This window comes from Miscanthus floridulus, chromosome 9 (genome assembly GCF_019320115.1).
Source record: "Miscanthus floridulus cultivar M001 chromosome 9, ASM1932011v1, whole genome shotgun sequence".
Lineage (NCBI taxonomy): Eukaryota > Viridiplantae > Streptophyta > Magnoliopsida > Poales > Poaceae > Miscanthus > Miscanthus floridulus.
This window is the reverse complement of record NC_089588.1, coordinates 26129906-26152235: the sequence shown is the minus strand read 5'-3', so window position 1 is coordinate 26152235 and position 22330 is coordinate 26129906. Positions and strand designations below refer to the sequence as shown.

The 22330-nt window shown below is 49.5% G+C and overlaps 3 protein-coding genes across 7 annotated transcripts in view; 2 read left to right on the top strand and 1 right to left on the bottom strand.

The window, feature by feature from the left end:
• Positions 1-22330, bottom strand: part of LOC136483557 (putative disease resistance protein RGA4) — a 224145-nt gene that overhangs the window by 5530 nt on the left and 196285 nt on the right. For 3 of the 5 annotated variants that reach the window (XR_010765500.1, XR_010765501.1, XM_066480661.1), the window contains exons 1-2: positions 15513-15863; positions 14165-15235 (exon numbers count right to left, since the gene is read on the bottom strand). Coding sequence is in view for 3 of the 5 variants with exons in the window: in XM_066480661.1 (XP_066336758.1) it covers positions 14165-15214 (1050 nt within the window). In the remaining 2 variants the exon portion in view is untranslated. Of the gene's footprint in view, positions 1-14164; positions 15236-15496; positions 15864-22330 lie in introns of those variants that run through there. The other 2 variants (XM_066480664.1, XM_066480663.1) reach the window with 2 other exon arrangements.
• On the top strand, positions 9168-12037 carry LOC136483558 (uncharacterized). The gene is made up of 2 exons (XM_066480665.1): positions 9168-11514; positions 11588-12037. Exons 1-2 carry the CDS (start codon positions 9500-9502, stop codon positions 11889-11891), a joined length of 2319 nt encoding a protein of 772 aa, XP_066336762.1. The 5' UTR covers positions 9168-9499; the 3' UTR covers positions 11892-12037.
• On the top strand, positions 18244-21846 carry LOC136481591 (uncharacterized). The gene is made up of 6 exons (XM_066478928.1): positions 18244-20047; positions 20128-20286; positions 20360-20428; positions 20497-20569; positions 20670-21410; positions 21502-21846. Coding segments are annotated over exons 1-5 (633 nt in total). The 5' UTR covers positions 18244-19716; the 3' UTR covers positions 20671-21410; positions 21502-21846.

The window sequence follows — 22330 nt, the reverse complement described above, 5'->3', positions numbered from 1 at the left end:
TATCCCACATTGGAATATTCCTGTGAGATGCGGGTTGCCCAGTCCCCAGATATTTGACGGACGGGGGTCGCCCAAGGTGGGACGAGCCCGCTTGCTGGCGAGGAAGAAAAGGAGAGGAGGTGCACGTATGGGCGGTCGACCAAGAAGAGGAGCGCCGGGGGCCACCGTCGTGCGAGCTCGGGGGGCCACTGTCACGCGTGTCCTTGAGGGGCCGCCGCCATGCGAGAGATATAAGGAGCCTCCGCGCGTGAGCTTAGGAGGCCACCGTCGTGCAACCTCTGAAGAGCCACCGCGTGCGAGCTCGAGGGCCGCATGAAGCAGCAGGCATGGGGCGTGGCTGATCTGACCAGGAGGTGGCATAGGGCGTCGTGCTGCGAGCCCTTTGGGTGGCTATGGTTGGGGAAAGGGAGAGAAGGAGAGGAGGAAGAAAAAGAAAGAATAAAAACTGCCAAATGGGCCCGACATGTCAGTAGCGGATCCCACTTTTTATGTCTAAGACCAAACAGAAAATGGGTTGATCCCATCCCTCCCCAACCAGAAAAGAAATAGGGTGGCCACATCCCACAAACCAGAGACAAGACCATCCCACCCCACCTTATCTCCCAACCAAATGCTTTCTATATGTCTCATAATATCTCTACTAGTGGATCCTTCCCATGGGAACCACACATATATGTTGCCCTTTGGCCCACCGTCTCGATTCCCCCTCCCTCCCTCTCTCTCTCTCTGTGTTTCTCTCTTCTCGCTCTGATATTGTGCAGCAGCCCAATATGTGTGACATACATACTCTCGCATTGGACTACTGGTCAATACCGAACCACAAATGGATTAATTGTGGCCTGCCACATAAGGATATATAGTGTGTTTGGGCTCATTTAGAACTGGATGATAGCAAATTGCAGGGGCTCTTTTGAAAGTTTAACAGCCGAAGGGGTATGGGTTAATGTCAACTGTTGGATCTAGATTGGATGGCTGAGGTTAGAAGGGGGGACGAGGGAAACGGACGGTGGTGAGCTGGCGGCGGCGCCATGGCCGGAAAACTAGGACCTCGCCGACGTAACTGGATAGGGCACTATAGGCCTTGGTTTGATGAACTGAGAGCACAGGGGGCAAGAGAAGAACAAGGCAAACTCACCAAGGTGAACAATTGTGGCGTGGAGCGGATGGAGGCGGCGCGTGGCTTGGAATGGCGGACAGCATCACTTAGGGTTCGCGGCGGCGCGGCGACTCGGGTGGATGAGGCTTGCTCTAAGGCTCAATGGGGAGGCGGCGTGGTGCGGGGAGTCGCTATTTAAGGGGGCGAAGGCGTGGGGCACATGCCACACGGCGAGGACGGGACGGACACGGACTCCGGCGGCGGTGGTGTCCGGCGCGGACACGAGCTTTAGATGGAAGATGACGCGGCTGACATGTGGGGGCGGCTCATCAGCAAAATGGGGCGGGAGAAAGGAGCGGAGCGGGCGACACGGCTTGCTGCTGGGCCGGCCCAAGGCGGAACCGTGGGAGAGGGAGAGCGAAGCTGGGCCGCGGAAATGGAGGGAAGCGGGGAAGGTGGGCCGCGCGGGAAAAAGAAAAAAAACAAGGCCGAGCGGGCCAAAAGAAGAAGGAGAGGAAGAATTCTTTTTTTTAATTTCATTTTCAAATCCAAATTCAAATTCTTTTGAAATTTGGATCAAACCCAAACATCACAAAAATAAGTATGCAGCAGCATGTATGCACAAACATGTAGCTAGAACTTATATTTGATTTTAACTTTAACAAAGTTTTTATTTTTTTCTAAATTTGCATGCTCACAAAATGCATAATTAAATCATTTTCACCTATTTTAAAAACATGCAAATTTTAGGGTCTTACAGCCGATCTGAACAGGAGGAGGCGTAGGGCGTCGCGCTGCGAGCCCTTTGGGTGGCTACGGTTGGGGAAAGAGAGAGAAGGAGAGAAGGAAGAAAAAGAAAGAATAAAAACTGCCAAATGGGCCCCACATGTCAGTAGCGGATCCCACTTTTTATGTCTAAGACCAAACAGAAAACGAGTTTATCCAATCCCTCCCCAACCAGAAAAGAAATTGGGTCGCCGCATCCCACAAACCAGAGACAAGACCATCCCACCCCACCTTATCTCCCAACCAAATGCTATGCTATCTATATGTCTCATAATATCTCTACTAGTGGATCCTACCCATGGGAACCACACATATATGTTGGCCTTTGGCCCACCGTCTCGATTCTCCCTCCCTCCCTCTCTATCTATTTCTCTCTTCTCGCTCCAATATTGTGCAGCAGCCCAATATGTGTGACATACATACCCTCGCGTTGGACTACTGGTCAATACCGAACCACAAATGGATCAATTGTGGCCTGCCACATAAGGTTGTATAGTGTGTTAGGGCTCATTTAGAACTGGATGATAGCACGTGACAAGTCTGGGGATCTTGATGACACTACTACAGGAATGAATTTGCGCAGCGTGGCCAAAACACGCTCCGTGGCGGGCACCTTTTTTGCCCGCCACGGTTAACCGGTGGCCGGCCAGCGAGGCCGGCCACCGGGGCGCCCGCTGCGGGAAATTGGTTTACCGCGGCGGGCCACCTTACTTGCCCGCCGCATAAAATCGTTATTTACCGCGGCGGGCGGTATGAATAGCCCGCCGCGGTTAATACGGTTTACCATAGCGGGCGCTTTAAACTGCCCGCCGCGGTAAAGACTTGATTTACCGAGGCGGGCGTTTTATGTTGCCCGCCGCGGTAAAGCCTGTACATATACAGCCCTCGGACCCTCCTTCTTCTCCACGGGTCTTCCTCTCTCAAAACTCATGGGGGGAGGCTTTGCCCTAAAATTTGAGGAAACTTTTGATTTGAGTTGAAGGGCTTGGATTTGAGGGAGGAGGACATCATAAGAGGTTCATAAAGGCTCTCCCTCTCTCCTTCCATCCTCTCTCTTTATTTCCATCACCTAGAGTTCTCTTTAGATCTAGATCTAGATCTAGATCAATTTTAATGGAAAAAATGATGTTATGTATTTCTTTAACTTTAGATTCATCATAGATGCATGCTTCATCTTTCACATCGTCATTTTCTCTCTTTTTCATGATTTTGGACGTAAAAATCATCAATTTCTCCTAATTCTTCTTTATTTAATGTTGATTGTGATGGATAATGTTCGCAGATACGATGGATAGATCGGAATGGATGTACCGGATCGATAGAGTGAATGATCCGCGGTACCTCTTTGAATTAAGGAAGTTTATTGCGGCTGGTAAAGCTCACCGTGAGAGACTGAAGCGGATGACAACCATATGTCCATGTTCTCGTTGCAAGAACCTGAAAGCCCACCGAGACAGCGAGGTGCAAACTCATTTGATCATGTATGGTTTCATCGAGGGCTACACAGTCTGGACATTTCACGGCGAAAGAGTTGGTGCGAGTGGCGCTGCATCTGGAGTTACCTCTTCGACGCCGATGACGACAGCACCACCGGTGAATACAGATCCTTCCGCAGCAGCTGCGCCAGCCGACAGTGACAACAGTTGTCGTGATTACATCACGGTGGATGATGTAATGCAAGACATGGCCGACGAAGCCGGCGACGGTGTTGATGGTCAGGATACTGTGAGCCAACCCGAGGATGTGCAGCTTGTTGAAGATCTAGTCAAACACTTCGATGAAGACGACGTTGTGTTGGGTTGCCCAAAGTGGTTGGAGAATTTCAGAGAGTTGAAACAGGCGGCAGTTGATCCTCTCTATAAGGACGGCGGCGATTGTCCAAAGGACTGCACGGCGCTCCGTTTTAACCTCCATATGTTGATGTTGAAGGCTCGTCATGGTTGGTCTGACACTAGCTTCAATGAGTTGTTAAGCTACCTTGCCACCACGTACCCAACGGCTAACAAGGTGCCCGCCAATACTTATCGGGCCAAGAAGCTGATCCGGCCAGTGGCGATGAAGCTTAGAAAGTTTGATGCATGCCCTAACCACTGCATCCTGTATCGGGGCAATGAGTATGAGAATTTGACGAGTTGTCCGCACTGTGGCTTTAGTCGGTACAAGAAAAATGCTGGTTGTCGCGTGGATGCAGAAGACGAGGGAGACTTGCGGGGTGGTCGGAAGAAGAACAAGAAGGGGGCAAAGAAGAGCAGTGTGGCCAAACAGATCTCGGCTCAGCAGGACGATGAAGAAGAGGGTTACACGCACAGGAAAAGTCCAGCACTGTCGGTGTGGTACCTGCCCGTGACCGATCGCCTGCGTGCAATATTCGGGAACCCGGACGATGCCAAGCTCATGTCCTGGCATGCATCTGCTGACCGCCTGAACGACGATGGCAAGCTACGGCACCCATCCGATGGCAAGCAGTGGAAGGATTTCGACGAGGCCTACCCGGAGTTTGGCAAGGAGCCCAGGCATGTTAGGTTCGCGCTAAGTACTGACGGGATGAACCCGTTCGGTGAGCTTAGCAGCTCGCACAGCACTTGGCCCGTCGTGCTCACCATGTACAACCTACCTCCCCATCTATGTCAGAAGCGTAGGTACCTTATGCTGACCATGCTTATCTCCGGACCGAAGCAGCCCGGCAACGATATAGATGTGTTCCTAGAGCCGTTCATGGAGGAAATGAAGATACTATTTGATGTTGGGGTCCAGATGGTGGATGCATCCCGCAAGGAGAAGTTCACACTAAAAGCAATCATCTTTGTCACCATCACCGATTACCCCGGTCTCTTCTCACTATCGGGGCAGATCAAAGGGAAGACCGGCTGCGTAATTTGTATCGACGAGACCTGCTACACTTACCTTAAGGGATCCAATAAGATGGTGTACACGAGGCACAGACGGTTCCTCACCAAAAATCATAGGTATAGAAGAAGTATTATGAACAAATACTTTGACAATCAAGACGAGCCGCAGCGTGATCAAATGACGCAGACTAGTTGGGGAACAAAGGTGTATGAGATGGTCAAGGACATGGATCAGGTGGAGTTTGGAAAGAAGAAGAAGCCGCCTAAAGAGGGGCCCAAGCAGACAAGGAAGCGAAAGCGGGACCAGACGGAGGAAGTCCCCGCCGCCGTTCCTTTCAAGAAGATGTCAATTTTCTTCAAGTACCTGTCGTATTGGAAAACACTGAATACACCCCATGCCATCGACTGCATGCACCTGGAGAAAAATGTCTTCGAAAGCACGATCGGTGTCCTGCTGGACATCAAGGGCAAGACAAAGGATGGTATTAAGTCACGGACGGATCTTGTCAATCTGGGCATCAGGCCGGACCTTCACCCGGGACCGCCTCAGAATGGTAAAGTCGATATCCCGGGTGCGGCCTGCAACCTAACGCAAGACGAGAGGACGGCTTTTCTTAAGTTGCTTAGGGGTATCAAGGTGCCGACTGGTTTCTCTTCCAACATCAAGAGCCTGGTCTCCATGAAAGACCTCATAATGACCGGCTACAACTCACACGACTGCCACGTCATGCTGACGGTGTTCCTACCAATTGCGATTAGGGCTATCCGTCCAGAGTACGTGAAGATGGTCATCACACGGATGTCATACTTCTTTAATCGCATCACTCAGAAGGTCATTGATAAGGCTGAGCTGCCTGCCCTGAAGGAGTTCATCGCGGAGACCCTTTGCCAGCTCGAGATGTGCTTTCCACCATCTTACTTTGATATTATGCCACACCTAATGATGCATATGGTCGATCAGATCCATCAACTAGGCCCCGTGTACCTACACCAGATGTGGACGTACGAGCGGTTCATGTCCACCCTCAACAGATACGTCCATAACCGCGCTTACCCGGAGGGCTCTATGATCGAGGCATACACAACGGAGGAGGCCGTGAACTGGTGTATGAGGTACATAAGAGATGGGAGGGTGATTGGGTTGCCTGTCCATCACCACGAAGGCAAAACCTCAGGAATGGGGTGCACAGGCCGAAAAGTGCGCACCGATGTGCCAAACCGAATGGTGCAAGAAGCTCATTACAGCATCCTTCATCAGTTAGTGAGCATGGAGAAATATATTGAAAAGAACCTGGAAGAGATCCGCGCCGCTAATGATGGACAACGCACGGAGGCATGGGTCCAGAACCATCACAAGAGCAATTTCGTAGACTGGCTCAAAGAGCAACACATACCCCTTGAAGGATGCCCTGATGAAGATACGGAGACCGTTAAGAGGCTTGTGTTAGGCCCATCCAGCCAAATCACCACGTGGCAAGGGTATGACGTCCAGGGCTACAGGTTCCACACGAAAGACAAGGACAAGAAGAGCTCGGCACAGAACTGCGGTGTTCGATACGAGGGCGAAGAAGAGTACACGGGCCAGAGGAGGCAATACTATGGGCAAGTTGAAGAAATATGGGAACTTGACTACGGCCAGAACCTACGCATAACCGTCTTCCATTGCCAGTGGGTCAAACCGAATGCGGTTGCAGTGGACAGTTATGGGCTAACCACCGTGGACCTCAAAAGTATCGGCTACAAAGATGACCCGTGGGTACTAGCAACCAATGTCGCACAAGTGGCCTACTATATATATGCAGAGGACCCAAAAAGGCATGTGGTTGTGTCCGGAAAGCAGCGGATTGTGGGAGCTGATGGGGTGCAGAGTCCCGAACAATACAACAACTACGCAGAGCTCGAGCTTTTTACCGATCACCCAAAGAAGATCAAGGCCGTCGAGGACCGATTCAACAAGTCCAGGATGATGCCGTGGGCCCGCCCCGATGGTGAGAAGAGGACGGTGAAAGCACCTGCACCAAAATGATTAATGTATCCCAGAGACATATATATATATATATATGTAATAATGTAGTGGACTCTATACGTATCCCAGAGACATATATATAATAATGTATCCTAGAGACTCTATATGTAACAATCCCAGATACTCTATATGCATACTCTATAAAAGAGGATAAAATTCTTAAGTGTACTACAAAAGTCAAGTAATAAAAAGCCAAGGGACCTCAAAAGTATAGACTAATGAATACAACTAATGAATTAGCTAATGAATTATGTTAGTATAGACTAGTTTTCATCTTCATGAGACTTAAAATAGGTAATGAATTCATTCTGAACTGATGATATTTACCGCGGCGGGCATATAACAGCGCCCGCCGCGGTTAATAGATTAACCACAGCGGGCATATAACAGCGCCCGCCGCGGTTAATAGATTAACCGCGGCGGGCAACTTAACAGACCGCCGCGGTAAACATTTCCCGCGGCGGTCTGTAACGTTGCCCGCCGCGGTTAATCGCAACCTATATAAGCCGTCCCCACCCTCAACATCTCGGCGGTCTTTCGTGCGGTTCAGTTTTACCCCGAAGGGCTGCCAAAATCTCACGCCGCCGCCGCCGCCGCCGGGCTCCACCGCCGATTGAGCTCCTCCGCGCACCGACCCCCGCCCCCGTTCTCCTCCCCGTGCCCGGTCCGCGCCCCCGTCCTCCTCTCCCTTGCCCGCGCCCCGCCCCCGTGCTCCTCCGGCGCCCCGTCACCGGAACCCTAGCACCTGCTCTCCAGGCGGCCGGCACCAACACGCCGGTGAGTTACCCTCTACCTTGCCCGCGCCCCGCCCCCGTGCTCCTCCGGCGCCCCGTCACCGGAACCCTAGCACCTGCTCTCCAGGCGGCCGGCACCAACACGCCGGTGAGTTACCCTCTACCCCCGTCGCCGCTGCGTTTGCTTACCCATTTCCCCTTTCCCTCCGTTCATACTGGGGCGTCGCGCGTCCACCGCAATGCACCGGTCGGGTCTGTCCCTCCGTTCAGTTGGCTTGTCCTCGCTATATTTATGCTTATCTATTGATCAAATTTAGGATCTCTGTTTGTTGAGATTGGTGCTGGGTCTAATAATACTCTGATCTAGTTTTTTGATAGCATGCCACATAGTTAAAGAATTGAGAGAACAAAGCTATATCATCATGGTTATACAATTGGGATCGATATCCAGGACTAACAATTGTGCTCACATTTTTTTGTTCACTTTTATAGACACAAACATGGGACAATTAATTACTTTGAATGTCCTAGGCAGTGTTTTAACGCCTAGGCGTCGACTAGGCATCCAGGCGTACCCAGTTCGCCTTGGGAAACAGTGGCACCTTGTTGTCTAGGCACTGCCTAGGCGTCCAGGCGATCCAGCACTTTCCTGGACGCCTAGTCGCCTTCAAAAAACTGGTCCTAGGAAACAACAATATTATACAGTGCTTTGTAGGATTTGTTTCTATACATCTTTTTAATGATATCCTAGTGACATGGCCATTGTGGTCTCTTGGATTTGGATATAACAGTGCACTAGGAATAGCCTAACTGACTAATTTAATGCTACTGTATTCTTTCTGTGAATTTAAAGTTTAACCACATATAGGCATAGTGCAATTTCTGGGAAGGTTGACTACTAGTGTGAGCATTGTATGTTGAGAAATGTCTGCGACAGCTTGCAGGCTAAAGTTGGTCTGATAAATTATTTGTGATGAATTTGTGTCATCACTGTTTCAGACTGTCCAAACCCTCTTGCTTGTCACAGCGAGGTGCAAACTCATTTGATCACTGTTTTGATTTGTGAAAGTTTTTTGAGATGGCTAGCTACTACTTATCCCCTTACTGGTACTCTACTACTTGATGCAAAATGGTACTTGTATTACCTATTTCTCTCTACCACTGTTGTCTTACTACTGCTGCTGCTACTCTGAATTCAACTGAACAAAGCAGTACTACACTTGGTGAATTTTGAACTGCTATACTACTGATCTATGATGCTTTTGGTGAACCGTAGCATTTGAATTCAATTCTTTTTGCTGCCTATGATGCCAAAGAAATTTATGACAAAATTCTGAGCATATGCCACTGCCTATGATGCACCTTGCCTTTAAACTAATTCTGAGCTAAATTTGTGAGAATTTTGAGATGAATTGGTCACTCTGCTGCATTTTTGTCAGATTTGATATAATTTGTGAGAATTTTGAGATGAATTGGTCACTCCCTCCTTTAGTACTAGTATATACTACTACTACTACTGCCTACCTCTACTTCCTCCTGTACTACTACTAGTATACTACTACTACTGCCTACTACTTTCTAGTAGTATACTACTACTAGTATACTACTACTGCCTACTACTACTCCCTCCTCTACTCCTCTACTCCCTCCTATACTACTATTCTACTACTGCTGCTCCTGTTTTTGATTTGTGAAAGGTTTTTATTTAATGGGGCTGCTTCCTTTTTTGGCATATGCAATGATGAACTTTTAAACTTATTGCTGAGGCAGTGGCATATGCAATGATGTGAACCCTTTTATGCTGAGGCAGCGGCGATGATGATCGAGTGCCCCCGCTAAACTAGGATGGCTTGTATACCAGATACAAGCAACCAGTTTAAAAGCGATGTGATGACAATGGGGCAAATCTGAGCCAACTACTACTACTTTACTACTCTAGTACTACTCTACTTTACTACTCTATAACTGTGTCTATACAACTGAAATATGTATTCATTGTAGCTTTCCAATGGCGGAGGAACCGATAAGCGAATGGCGCGACCCTACCCCTAGTGCATCATCATCAACTAGCCTCGAGAGCCAAGTGTCCGTGACCCCTAGGCCAACAAAGAAACGTCGTACAGAGGACGATGATGATCCGACCTACCAACCGAGGGACGGCGAAGTTGAAAGTGCGCGGTCTCCAAACCCTGAACAGATGCCGGTGGTGCCTCGAGAATTGAATTTCGAGGAGGAAGAAGTCAGTGACAAAGAACCCCCCGCTCCATCTCCAACCACTTCAGGCAAGTCTAGTGGTCAGAGGACAAAGCTGAGAAGGGGGGAACACGGGAGGCACCGGAGGGAAATCCACGGCGAAGTCCATGTGATCCATGAGGTGGGACCAGAGGGAAACCCGTTGTCGCCACCCACGGTCCTTGCCAAGTTCAGCAACCAGGTGGCATGTATAGTCAAGGACAAGGTGGAGATCACTTGGGCGGAGTGGAACAATGTCCCGGTCGACTACAAGACACATATCTGGGGTGAGGTGACGAGGAGCTTCCATTATCCCGAGGACGCCGATCTAGACAAGTGCAGGGAGTGGGTCATGCACGTGGCAGGAAGAGCCTTTAGAAACTTCAAGTCCATGCTGACCAGGTACTACCTGAAGCTAGGCAAGTCACCCTGTGTCAAATACACTATGGTAAAGGAACATCACTGGGAAGAGTTCTGCAAACAAAGAACAACAGAAGAAGCAAAGGCAAAGAGCGCCAAGTTCAGCGCACTCGCGAAGAAGAACCTGCACCCCCACCACTTGGGCATGACTGGGTTTGCTGGTAAGAGGCCCCAGTGGCGGGAGGAAGAAAGGGCTAGAGCTGCCGCCGGGCTTCCCGATCTGTACGACGGTCTAGACTTGAGGGCTAAGGACTTCATTTATGCCCGCAAGCCGAAGAAGCTCAAGGAGGGCGCGAGCAAGTTCAATGAGCCGAAGTTCGAGGAGGTGGAGAGGGCTCTCATCCAGGCCGCTAAATCCAAGGACAGCTTCGAGGTTCGCAGGGGCCAGGACTTGCTGACCCTAGCGCTGGGAACCCCCGAGCACCGTGGCCGCGTCCGTGGCATGTCGTCGAAGATGAGCTGGAACTCAGTGGAGTCATGGCAATCCGACGCTGCCACATACCGGTCAAGGCAGAGGTACAAGGAGGGCATCTTTCAGAAGGGCTATGATCAAGGCGTGGCCGAAATGATCAGTCGGTCCATAAAAGAAGCCTTCACGAGCAATGACCCAGATATGGTGTCGATGAGGTCACAGATGCTTCGCCAGGCAGGCGTGGCCGTGCCACAAGTTCCACAAGGGCAGACACAAGGGCAGCCACTGCCGATGATCGAGGATCGCCCAAGGCACCCCGTCGACGACATCCGGCAACCCATGCGCGTCAACCTCAACATCCCGTTCGGCAGGGCGAAAAAGTTGACCGTGGGTGAGGGTTACATGCACCCCAAAGAAGATATCAAAGATTTCAACCAAGACCAGATCCCTGCCAACTATGCTGCCGTGATACTTACATGGTATGCGACCCAATATGAAGAATTTGAAATGGAATATCCAACTGCACAAGGGGTAACGATCCTTGGAGCTGCCATTGGTTCCGAAGTCCTGTGGAACAAGGACGACATAGAGATCATTCTCTCGACGCCGACTTCTACGCCGATGGCGACACCAGCATCACAACCATCCGTTGCCGGATCTTGTCCCCCCGATGATCCGGATCACGGCGACGGCGATGACGAAGGCAATGGCGGGGATGACAAGGGAAGGAAGTCACCCCGAGGCACAAGCCCTCACCCTCGTTCTCCTACTCCAACAACAAGTCCACCCGCACCTCCCGATAGTCCGTCTAAGGGCACAAGCAAAGGACCGGGAGGCACGGAGGAACCGGGGGCAAAGACACCGCCTGCTGCCATTGCGAGCACAAGCCACTGTCCTCCACCGCCGGCGAAGACTAAAGGCGACCAAGGGCATCTCACATACTCACTTGAGTTCGAAAGGTATGGTAGCGGCGAGCATAATTTGCTAATAACTTTTCTTTGCCATAATATGGTACTAACATTTCTATCCCAGGCCAAGATCACCTTTCCATCTATTTCCTGAATCGGATGACTGCCCCGGCCATTACGAGCATGGGAAGTTCATGATAACCAAGGCCCAGCTCGTCGACGAGGAAAGGTGGGAGACAAGGAGGTTTCATCTCTGGTACATGGAAGCGGCAAAAGCTGGCCTACATGGTTTTCTAGTCAAGGTTGTGGCGGAGTACTTCCACTTGCCCGGCAACGATGTAGAACTCCCTGTGGACTTCCACGACATGTACAGACTACTACGGGAACAAGACCTTGACATCGCCCAAGTCACCTTGTTCTCTATGTAAGTGATGAATTGCGAGTTTCACATATCACCTGCCTTTGAATCGGTCAAGACTACTTATATATGCCACGATGGCTTGTCCTTGCAGGTTGATGGCCTATATATCCAAGGAACTAAAACTTGATGTTATCTATCTATCTCCAATGCATATTGCTCAAAGAGTCATCATTGGTTACCACCTAGATGACAATCATCCAACCATGAAAGACTTGACCAAGCGACAGAGAGAGGCGCACAGGAAGAAACTGATGGACAATGAGAAGTTGAACATTTCAAGGTACATACTAGGAGCAATGAAGAAGATCAGGAGAAATGGGTGTATCGTAGCTGCCTACCACTTTGGGTAAGTCGAAGACATGCCTGTAGAGATAAGTGGGTAGCTAGCTAGTATTATTATTTCTCATTGTAACCTGTATTTTGTTTCAATGGCGCAGCCAAGGCCTCGAGGGTCACTGGGTTGCATTTATCATCTACCCTCAGGATGGCAGGGCCTGCGTATTTGATTCGTTGAGAATGCCAAACTTAAAAGGGTACAAGGCCTTTGAAGATTGCCTCAGAGTGTAAGTGACTGAACTGTCTTCTCATATGCGTTCTAATGCCCTGCCTAATACTAGTACATTTCATATAGCGCTTATAAGGAGTACGTGAAGGATCCTGAATGCTATGATCGAAGAACAGAGAATTTTAAGGCTAAGCATAAGAACCGTATCAAAATCAGACGCAACTTTCCGGTAAGTATTTGAAAGGTTTAATTGTGCGTTCTGTTCATAAGCGTTCTAATGCCTGTATTCTAATGCTTGTGTATCGATCATGCAGTGTGCCAAACAACCGGTAGGATCACAAACCTGTGGCTTCTACGTCTGTGAGTACCTGAGGGAGTGCAAGCAGTATAGCAGCAGTTGGAGGGTGCTCAAGAATGGATTGAACTGGTGGAGAGACGTGCAGAGCACCCAACACTCCTTCAAGCAGACAAAGGCGGACATATGTAAGTTTGTCTTAGACAAATGCGTGCTTGAAGGGAGCACGTTCTTCAATGAAAACAGCCAGCTAGCGATTTTACCGGAGTACGAGAGGCTGAGGAAATGGCCCACGATGATGCGTCCGCAAGATTACACCTTAGGGCATGTATAACGACTTCAATATGTAAATGTAATGAATTAACAATGACAAGAACGACTAAGTGAATGTATATATATGTATATTATCTCATGTGTAATGCCTGCATACTTTTTAAGTTTAATTTGTGAAATCTGGATGTGATTTGAATTTGAATTTGAATTTGAATTTAATTATATGGCTGCTGTATTTTTTTTAATTCAGGGAAAAATTTACCGAGGCGGGCAAATGATAATGCCCGCCACGGCTAACGAACATAACCGCGGCGGGCTCTGTACTGTGTCCGCCGTGGTAAAATAATTTACCGCGGCGGGCGGTTCAACGTGACCGCCGTGGTAAAAGTATGTTTACCGCAGCGGGCACGTTACATCGCCCGCCGTGGTAAATCGGTTAACCGCGGCGGGCAAAGCCGCCCGCCGCGGTTAAGCCACGATTTACCGTGGCCTCTAGGCCGCGGCGGACGGCTTTGCCCGCCGCGGAAAATCAAAAACGCCCGCCTCCATAAACGTTTGTGTAGTAGTGTGATATTCTAGTATAAGTGTGGGGGGCATGAAAGTAGCATTATAAGAGCTTGGGACTTACATTACATCCAAAGACAATTTCGCTAACCTCACAGTGCATGCATTTTGAGAGTCTAGGGACCCAGATGACATCATACAGAATAAATTCAAAGACCGTTTTTTTATTTTACTCTAAAAAGCATAGTGCTAAACAGACTTATTATGGTTGCCTTAGTTTGTGAATTAAATTTAGTTGCTAATTCGCCATGTGCTATTGCCCACGTTACAGCCCATGACAGATCCAATCGAGCCTACAGATCTCAAGTTCCTTTAAAAAAGGAGGAAGTGTAATACAATGTCCAAAGTTTAATTGCTTTAACAAAAAATTGTGAATACCTGCCCTATGTGGAGTCTGCATGACTGCATATGCAGGATATTACAATACAAACATATGGAAGTATGGCATTTTGTTTCTTTATAATATATTTCGAAGGTCACCACCGTAGAACTAGATGTTGAAACAAATAAGAAAAATAGAAGTTGTTGCCAGGACAGGGAATCTAGTTCCCACTACTAAGATAGAAGCAAAACTAAAGTGATGCAGCTAGAAAACAAAATGCATAATTAAAGAAAAGTAATGAATGTATGGATTAACTTGTACCTGCTTCTTGAGCAGCAACCATGCATCTTCAAGCCCAAGTTTGTCAATACGATGGTAGGGCTCCTCAGCCTTCATCTGACGTGCCACTATGTTATGCCTTGTGGTGACCAGCACACGGCTACCTTGAGCTAGCATGGCATTGACAAAGGGAGTTCTAAGCACACCTTCCCATATATTGTAGTCCCAGACATCATCCATTATTAATAAGGTTTTGTGTCCCTTCAAAGCTTCTATTAGAGTCTGTTCCAGTGCCACCTTTGAAATTCCACAAGCATGGTGGTTTCCACCAGCTTCGATAATAACTCTCCTTAGCATTTCAGTATTGTTGAAGTCTTGGTTGACACTCAACCATATTTTCTTCGTGAACTCATGTTTTATGACTTCACTGTTGAAGATCTTTTGAGCAAGGGTGGTTTTACCAATCCCACCAATTCCCACAATGGAGAAAATGATTATTTTGTTGGATTTGTCGTCGTCAGTTGGATACTTCTTTGTTAGCATCTCTACTAGATTTGTTGTGTCCTCTTCGATCTTCTCACCAACCAAACCAGATTCGTCAAGCCCCCCTGACGTCTCACGGGTACCAGAAGGATATGATACCACGTTTCTTCCACGGTCCTCATAAGTACCAAGGTTCATGAATTTGAATGATGCACCACGTGCCTTGATGTCATCTAGCTTCTTGTTAAGGTTCTTGATGCGGCTTCCAATGTCGTGGGCATGTAGGGGATTCCGTATGCAGAAGAGCAACGGGTTGAAGCATCCGGCATCATGCCTTTGGCCTCGCTCCATGGCCTTGAGCTGGCACAGGTCGAGGATGTCAGTGGCATCATACATAGCATTCCTTAGCTCTACCCCCCATGCTTGGACACTTTGGTCTGTGATGTTCCTCCTATCAGCATCAGCAAGGATGTTCTTCAGATCCCGAAGCTTGATGTCCATGTTATCAATCTCACCGGACACTCCAAGCAACATATGCACCTCATCTGCCGCCATCTGCATGAGCATGTTTTGGATGTAGGACGCCAAAGCATCTAGGACACCGGCCATGATTGAGAACTTCGGTTTTTGCTGTAACAAGATGAGAACAGATATTGATTTCAACACGGCATTTTAATTTTATACATCAAAGATTAAATCATCTGCCATCTATTATTGCAGCCATCGTGGTACTACTACTAACTTCTCGTTCATTCATACAACTACATGACAGTGCCAACTATATGGGCAGATCTAGCTACGCATAAGCTGCTGCAGAAACGTAACAACTACATCACAGTGGGCAGTATATGCGCAGATCTAGCTACGCATAAGCAGCTGCAGAAACGTAACTGTTAAGGAAAAGAACCTGGGGCCGACGAGCTGAGCAATGGCCGCAAGCGGTGAAGCGGTGCTGGTGTTGTTCGTTCTTGGTCGTGGAACAGGATCTACTGGTTAATGGTTAGACAAGAATCGCCATGGACATCGTCGACCTGACCAACCAGATACTACAGATGGATTGTAGCGTGCGGGTGAGTGATGAAAGGAGGAGCAGCGAGATGGATTTAGGTTCCAATTTGAGGTTCTTGCCTGCAAGGGTAACAGTAGCTGGTTGCTGGCTTGTGTTGGCTGTATGAGCTAGGAAGGAAATGTTGATGATTCAGGGAAGAAGGTGGTGACTGGAGTAGGTCGTGGTAACACAGCAAGGTGGGAAGGAAAGTGCGTGACAGCTTCGATCTACTTGCGTGCGGCGTCCTAGTTTATATTCCTTCCAAGATAAGGCTGGCTGGGCAGGCATATCGAATATATGTGCACGTGAAGAAGAACATAGCAGCATGGTACTGAGCTGGCTGGCCGGCCTGTAGGAGATAAGGGTCATCGATCAGGTACTGAGCTGAGGGGGGAGTTGTCTGATTATATTCCTTCCAAGATAAGGCTGTCTGCTGCGACCGTTGCGTTGCGTCTGTACAGTGTACACTACACTTTGTAGTTCCGAGCAGATCGAAAAGGATCGGATCGTACTGACTGGATCTATAATAAAGAGAAGAGCACTAGACGGAGCTAGCAACAACGCTTTGGAGCCTGAAGAGCCAAGGCCTGCACAAATTCTTCCACAAAGTCCACCGTACCCCCCTGCAAAGATGGATTATGATTGAGGGCGACTCCAAGGTTCATCCTGTGATCCAACCCAATCCTACTCGAGACTACTCGCCTAGACGTCGCCCCTTCTCGTCCAATATGAGCCTCCTCTAACTGAAATTACAGGGACTCGTGTCACTGTCACTGGCAAGTGGGTCTAATTCGAATTAGGCCGGTCGCCAGTGACACAGGTATCTCTCTAACTTAAGTTAGAGAAGAACCACCACCACTGCCCCCTTCATGCCACGTACGGCTCGTTTGTTTCTAGTTCTACTAGCCATCCGTCGAGGGCCGTCGCACAAGGAAATGAGAGGCCACTATTATTGGAGTAGGTCGTGGAACAGGATCCCACACCGGAGCCATGGATGCTAAAGTAGCACTGAGCCACCGTGTGAAAAGGCGTGCCGTAGCGTGGAGGTGCCCACAAACATGCTTTCTCGTCGCATCCAATGCATCCATGGGCGCATGAGGAATGAAGACTGGCATCAGCATCCATTGGTGGTTGTATCCGATGGAGCATGAGAATAACTCAGGTACGGTGCAATAACCCAAATTAATGAGATTGCATAGCAGCATCCCTAAAAATGTAAAAAGAAAGTTGACGAAAAAAAATAGATAGACCATGCAATTATCTATGTCAAAGTAAACATTTGAGCTCAAACAAATACTTGTGTAACACGGGAAAAAAAAAGTAGAAACAAGCGAGTTAGTAGTTGCTTGGGTAACCTGTCCATTATCCAACGTCAAGCAAAAGGTGGAGCAGGCTAAAGAAATTATTAAACAATCATCTAATTATTTTTAGGGTAGGCATCTTATGGTGGAGGACAAAAGCTAGTGGTTACCAACTAATGGAATCTGGCTTTGCGTACATGTATGTAGTGGTAGCCGCACCACCATTTAGCTTTTGAATACATTATATTGAGCGCTGTGTAAGCAGTACCCTTTAGTCATTCCTATATTAGTTTGTGTTGGGAATCAAGGGGTCCCGACAGGTAGTGGGGGGAACCTTCGGAATGCCGAAGGCCCTTAGAGAAGGAGCGAGCAGAACAAGACTCACTCGGATTCAGGGTTTCATTAAATGGAATTAATCATCCTTACATAGGGTCACTCACCCTCCTTTTATAGGTTACTGTATACACAGAAGCTCTTTTACAATTTTACCCTCCGATCGTACAAGCATATTCCAAAAATATTCCACCACACAGATGGGCATTTGCGGCCTTCTCTTCCTTCAACCGCCTTGCAAAATGGGCCTCATTCTGCGTCCGGTGGAGGCCCATTTACTTCCTAGGGCGTGTTCTCCGTCGTGTTGGCGAAGGCCCTACCTTCGCCCACTGGCGAAGGCCACCGACTCTGCTCGCCTGTCTTCCATACGACGCCCTTCGCCGCCAGTTTCTAATCTTCGCCTTTCCTACCTTTGTCTCCGACTTGGAACCTTCGCCTGCCTTGCCTCCACTGGCGAAGGTCCCTGTAAAAGACCTGCAAAGATCCCCTTTTACACAAGTTGTTAGTTAGCCTCTGGCGATCGTGTTAACGTGCCTTCGTGACCTATGTATCGGTGTCCCAACAGTGCCCCCTAAGGGTCTGGTCTGGCACAGGCGGGCGTGATCCTCGTGTCTTTGTTGATAGTTGGTCGCGAAGGCTTACCCTCTCCCCCTTCGGGCGCGTTGTCAGACCCGTTATCTTCGTGGTCTTTTACTATTGGTTGCGGTGGCTTTGAAAACGATGCACCACTGTGCGGATATGACCATTTGGCGCCGAAAGTTTAAGCGTCGTTCCGAGGGCTATATAAAGGGGGGCCGGAGGGGGTCCCCTACTCGAGCCGCCGCTTTCCTGCCTTTCGTTTTCGAAGCCTTCGCTTTTCAAGCCCTAGCTTTCTAAGCCTTTGCTTTCGCTTTGCCTTCGCTGGGTCCTTGTCTACTTTTGCTTAGCTTTGCGTTTTCCAATCTTCGGAGGTGGCTTCCCCTATTTACTCGCATTCCTGCTGGGCTTCGTTTAGCGACCCGTATTCTCGCTTGGCCGGTGTTAGGGCCTCTGGGTGGTCCAAGTATTTTGATGAGTGCATGCTGGCTAGCGCGGAGGCTCGAGAGCTTGAAGAGGATTTAAGTGGGGTAGAGACTTCGGTTGGCGATCTGATTGGTACGGAGGAGGCTAAAAATATGGCTAGAAAGACTTGGGATTTTGGGCCTTCGCTCATGACCCAAGAGATGATTGAAGTGATTGAGAAAGAGGGCTACGTTGCCAAGGGGAGGGCCAGGCTCCCGAAGGGTGAGACGATCCCAAAACCGGGTATTGCTAAAGCAGTTGTCTTCGAGGATTTCTTCGTCGTTGGCCTCCGCTTTCCTGTGGTGAGATTTCTTCGCGAGGTGTTGGATAGCTTCAAGGTACAGCTCCATCAATTCACCCCCAATGGTGTTTTAGCTCTTAGCATGTTTTGCTAGGCGTGTGAGTCTTATGGCGTGGAGCCAGATGTGGATATGTTCTTTGAGTATTATGAGCTCCAGCACTAGCCTAAGAAGATACGTGATGAGGAACTTGAGGCGCAGTATGGCAGCTGTGCCTCTATGGTGAAGAGGCAGCAAAAAGAGCCAAAAATTGGAGATCTCCTTTTGCCAGAGGAACAAGTGGGATAAGGAGTGGATGCACTATTGGTTCCACGTGAGGACCACCGACGTGACTTCGACAGATGATGATGGGAAGAAGACCACCCGTTACCCGCTTGCTTCTATTATGAGTGACATCAAGCCTTCAACGCGGGTGGCTGCTGACTCGCGCACCAGTCCTCACCGCGCGACTTGCTACGCGGCCTTCGCTTTGTCCTGCCGGTACTCCAGAGGCCGTGATCTCATGGAAGAAATGGTTGCTTCGAAGTGCTGCCCTCTTGGCAAGAATAGGCCGTCATTTACATTGGAGAGGGTGAAGTTACCCATTTTTGGCGAAGAGGCCGGGGTTCCCTTCCCCCGTTTTGACATCGAGCTAAGCAAGGATAAGACCACAGAGTACTTTGTTTCGGAGGTCGAGCAGGAGACGCGAGCGGTAGTTGGTGACATCTCCGACCGCGAGTATCTTGCGTGAAGGGTTATTGCGGGCACTATGCCTTGCCTTAACCGCGTTTTTGAGGAACTAGGAGTGCATCACCGAGACCACGAGGTTCCCGCGAAGGTCTTGAAGTCGGTTGGTGAGAAGGAAAGAAAGGCCACAATGAAGAACGTAATTGTGGCGGCCGAGGCGAAGAAAAGAAAGGGTGGTGGTAGGGGGAAGGTGCTCAGTAAAATGCGGAGGATTGGAGACACCTCCGCTGCGACTTCCGCCGGCTCAAGTGAAGAGGCATCAGAGTCGGGTGGTGATGGTGTTCTGCCGCCGGCGGAGGAGGTTGGCAAGATGGAGACCTCTGTTCCTGGCGGGCCTCCGCCGTCGGTGGCGATGTGGACCTAATGGTGCCTGCCCTCCAGGGTCTAGGCGGTGACACCACTGTTGGCGCTCATGAGGTGGAGCCGCTATCATCGATGTTTGGTGGCAGCGCAGACTCGTCCAACTCCGAGGGCAACAGGCTTGAGGCGGGCGCGACAACCACCTCCGATAGCGAGGAGGTCGCCTCTAAGGGGGGCGCCCGATCTCTGAAGATTCCTCATCTAGAGGAGTCCGAAGCAGAGTCGGAGGAGCGTTCGCCTCCGGTGCATGTCCAGGATCTCGCGCCCCCTGTTCGCTCGACTCTTGTGGAGGACGCTGAGATAGTTGATGCCGCTCAAGGCATTATGCATTTGGGTAAGTGTTTTCGAGTTCTTTTACCTCCTTTGCAATTTTCTCTTTTGCTTGCTCTTCTAGATTCTGTCTTTACTTTGCAGGAGGCCTGGCGGAGGCCATGATTGTGGTAGAAGCTAGTGGGGATAGGCCCGTTGTTCCTGGGTGGGATCTTGCCCAGGAAGGTTTGGGCACATTGCCGAAGGCGGCTGGGCTGTTGGGCATTGGTGGCCCTTCGGAGCTTGGTCGGACCGGTGGCGAAGGTTTGATTTCTTTTTGCTCTTGTTTGTTATTTTATCATGTGAGTTTAGTTTTGATGTTCATTTTTGCTTGCAGCGGGCAGTTCTTCCGACACACTAAGTGGGTGGGCGGAGGCCCTCGACCAACTTTACCAAGAGATCGGAGGTTGCTTATGCTTCTTCCCTTACTTTATCCTTTTTGCCTCACTCCGCTTATGTTTTGTTTTCCCTTAGATCGAGCTCGTCGTCACTTCAGGAAGGTTGATGTTTACACGTGTTGCGGCTTAATTTTGAGTAGCAGTGTGTGGTGCGTGCTGCTGGGCCTTCAGTTGAGCTTCCTTTTTTTGTTTTTTGCTAAGAATTTTTAACATGTGTATATTTGTTTGGTTTGTTGTTTTTTTACTCAGAGCCACCATATGGCGGAGGCTATGGAGGAGCGTGTGTCCCAGGAGCTTATCCATCATGATGAAGCCATCTCGGCTCTTCAAAAATAGCTTGAGCTGGTGACTGCCGAAAAGGAGCGGCTCGCGGTGGAGATTGCTGGCCTTCGGTCGACTCAAAAAGACATTGAAGATCGAAAAGCTAAGATGGAGTCCTTGACTGCGGCCCTTGATAGCTCGAATGCTGCTGAGCAATTGGCGTTGGGGAGGGCGGAGAAAGCCAACGAGACTGCGGAGGGTCTTTGTAAGGAGATGGATGCGGAGAAGGCGTCCAGCGCCGCTTTGGTTGCATAGGTCGGGCTGCTGAACAAGCGCCTTGATGAGGCGGAGACAATTGGCCTGTCTGCCGCCGATCTATACATGCGTGCTCTTGCCGGCTTTGGCGGTGTTACTTCTGCTGTGCCGACTGATACTTCCGCCTTCGGGGTCTTTGCTTGGATGAAGTCAAATTTTGCCAAGCTGCCGGACTTTGTTGCCAGTGTTGGGGACTTCACGGTGCTATCGAGTGTGACTAACCTATCGAAGATCCTGGTAAAGTCTGGCTACGACCATGTCGAAGGCCTGAAGCGGAAGGAGTTTGAGAGCCCGTCGGAGCTTGGGGAAACACAAAAACCTGTCTCCAAGGCGGTTAAGAGTTTTATTGGCAATTTTTGGTGCAAGTTCGGACGATAGGACGCCCGCGCTCTAGTGGAGGCCCGCCGTGCTGAGGTTTGTGGTGTTCTTTCTTGTGTGTGTCTGTATAACAGCAGTTTACTATTGTTGTCTTGCTTGTTCTTACGGGTTCTTTTATGCGGTTTAGGATTTGAAAGCAGCGGAGGTGCGTGGTGCGACTCCAAAGACGGCGTCTCACGAGGTTGCTAGGGGAAGACGGCAGGGTCTTCACTCTTGATGGAGGCTGGGAAGCAGGGGGAGCCCACGTAGGAGGAGCGTCGAAGACCTGATGAGCCGACCGCTGCCCAAGCCTGTCCGAAGGTTGACCCCTAGATTTATGTAGAATGTAGTGTAGTATAGGCGATAAGTTCTTTACACCTTTGTTGGTGTTGTACAAAGGTATTTTGGCCCTTGTAATGCCTTCGGGCTTTTTTAAGTTAACACGAACTCCTCTTGCGCAAGTTGCCTCGTAGGGGCCTGTGCAGGACGTGAATCCCCTGACCATGATGCGAGAAGGTGTTTATGTGGATGGCGATTTGTGGGATTATTGGCGGTGTAGCTTCCCTCAACCTTCGGTTTCCGCGATGTGGGATTTTGTTTTATACAATATAGATGATGAGCGTGATGAGTTTACTAGGTCATTAGCTTGGCGAGGGCCGCACTCCGCCCTTTAGTGTTTAGGTCTGTAAGCTCCTTAGAGGCCTTCGCCTGGCTTCTTATATGTTGTACTATGTATCGCTCTGCATTGCTAATACTAAGTCCTTACTGTCAGCCTTCGTTTCTTCGTTGTTAGTTTGTTGTTAGACGCACGCTAGCACATCGGTGTGGAGTAGCTGAGGTGTTAGCCTTCGACCTTGTTCTCACTCCAGATGCTCTGGTGCTGCTTGTATGCTGGTTGTAGGCTGTCGAACTCATGCTTGCGCATTGCCTTCGCACCTGGCTGTGTTGAGCTAGTGCGTGCGCCGATCTACCAAGTC

Coding starts and splice junctions, on each gene's coding strand:
- LOC136483558 (XM_066480665.1), top strand. CDS start 9,500: ATGGCGGAGGAACCGATAAGCGAATGGCGCGACCCTACCCCTAGTGCA. Junction 11,515..11,587: donor TACTCACTTGAGTTCGAAAG/GTATGGTAGCGG, acceptor TTTCTATCCCAG/GCCAAGATCACCTTTCCATC.
- LOC136481591 (XM_066478928.1), top strand. CDS start 19,717: ATGGTGCCTGCCCTCCAGGGTCTAGGCGGTGACACCACTGTTGGCGCT. Junction 20,048..20,127: donor TCAAGGCATTATGCATTTGG/GTAAGTGTTTTC, acceptor TTTACTTTGCAG/GAGGCCTGGCGGAGGCCATG. Junction 20,429..20,496: donor ACTTTACCAAGAGATCGGAG/GTTGCTTATGCT, acceptor GTTTTCCCTTAG/ATCGAGCTCGTCGTCACTTC.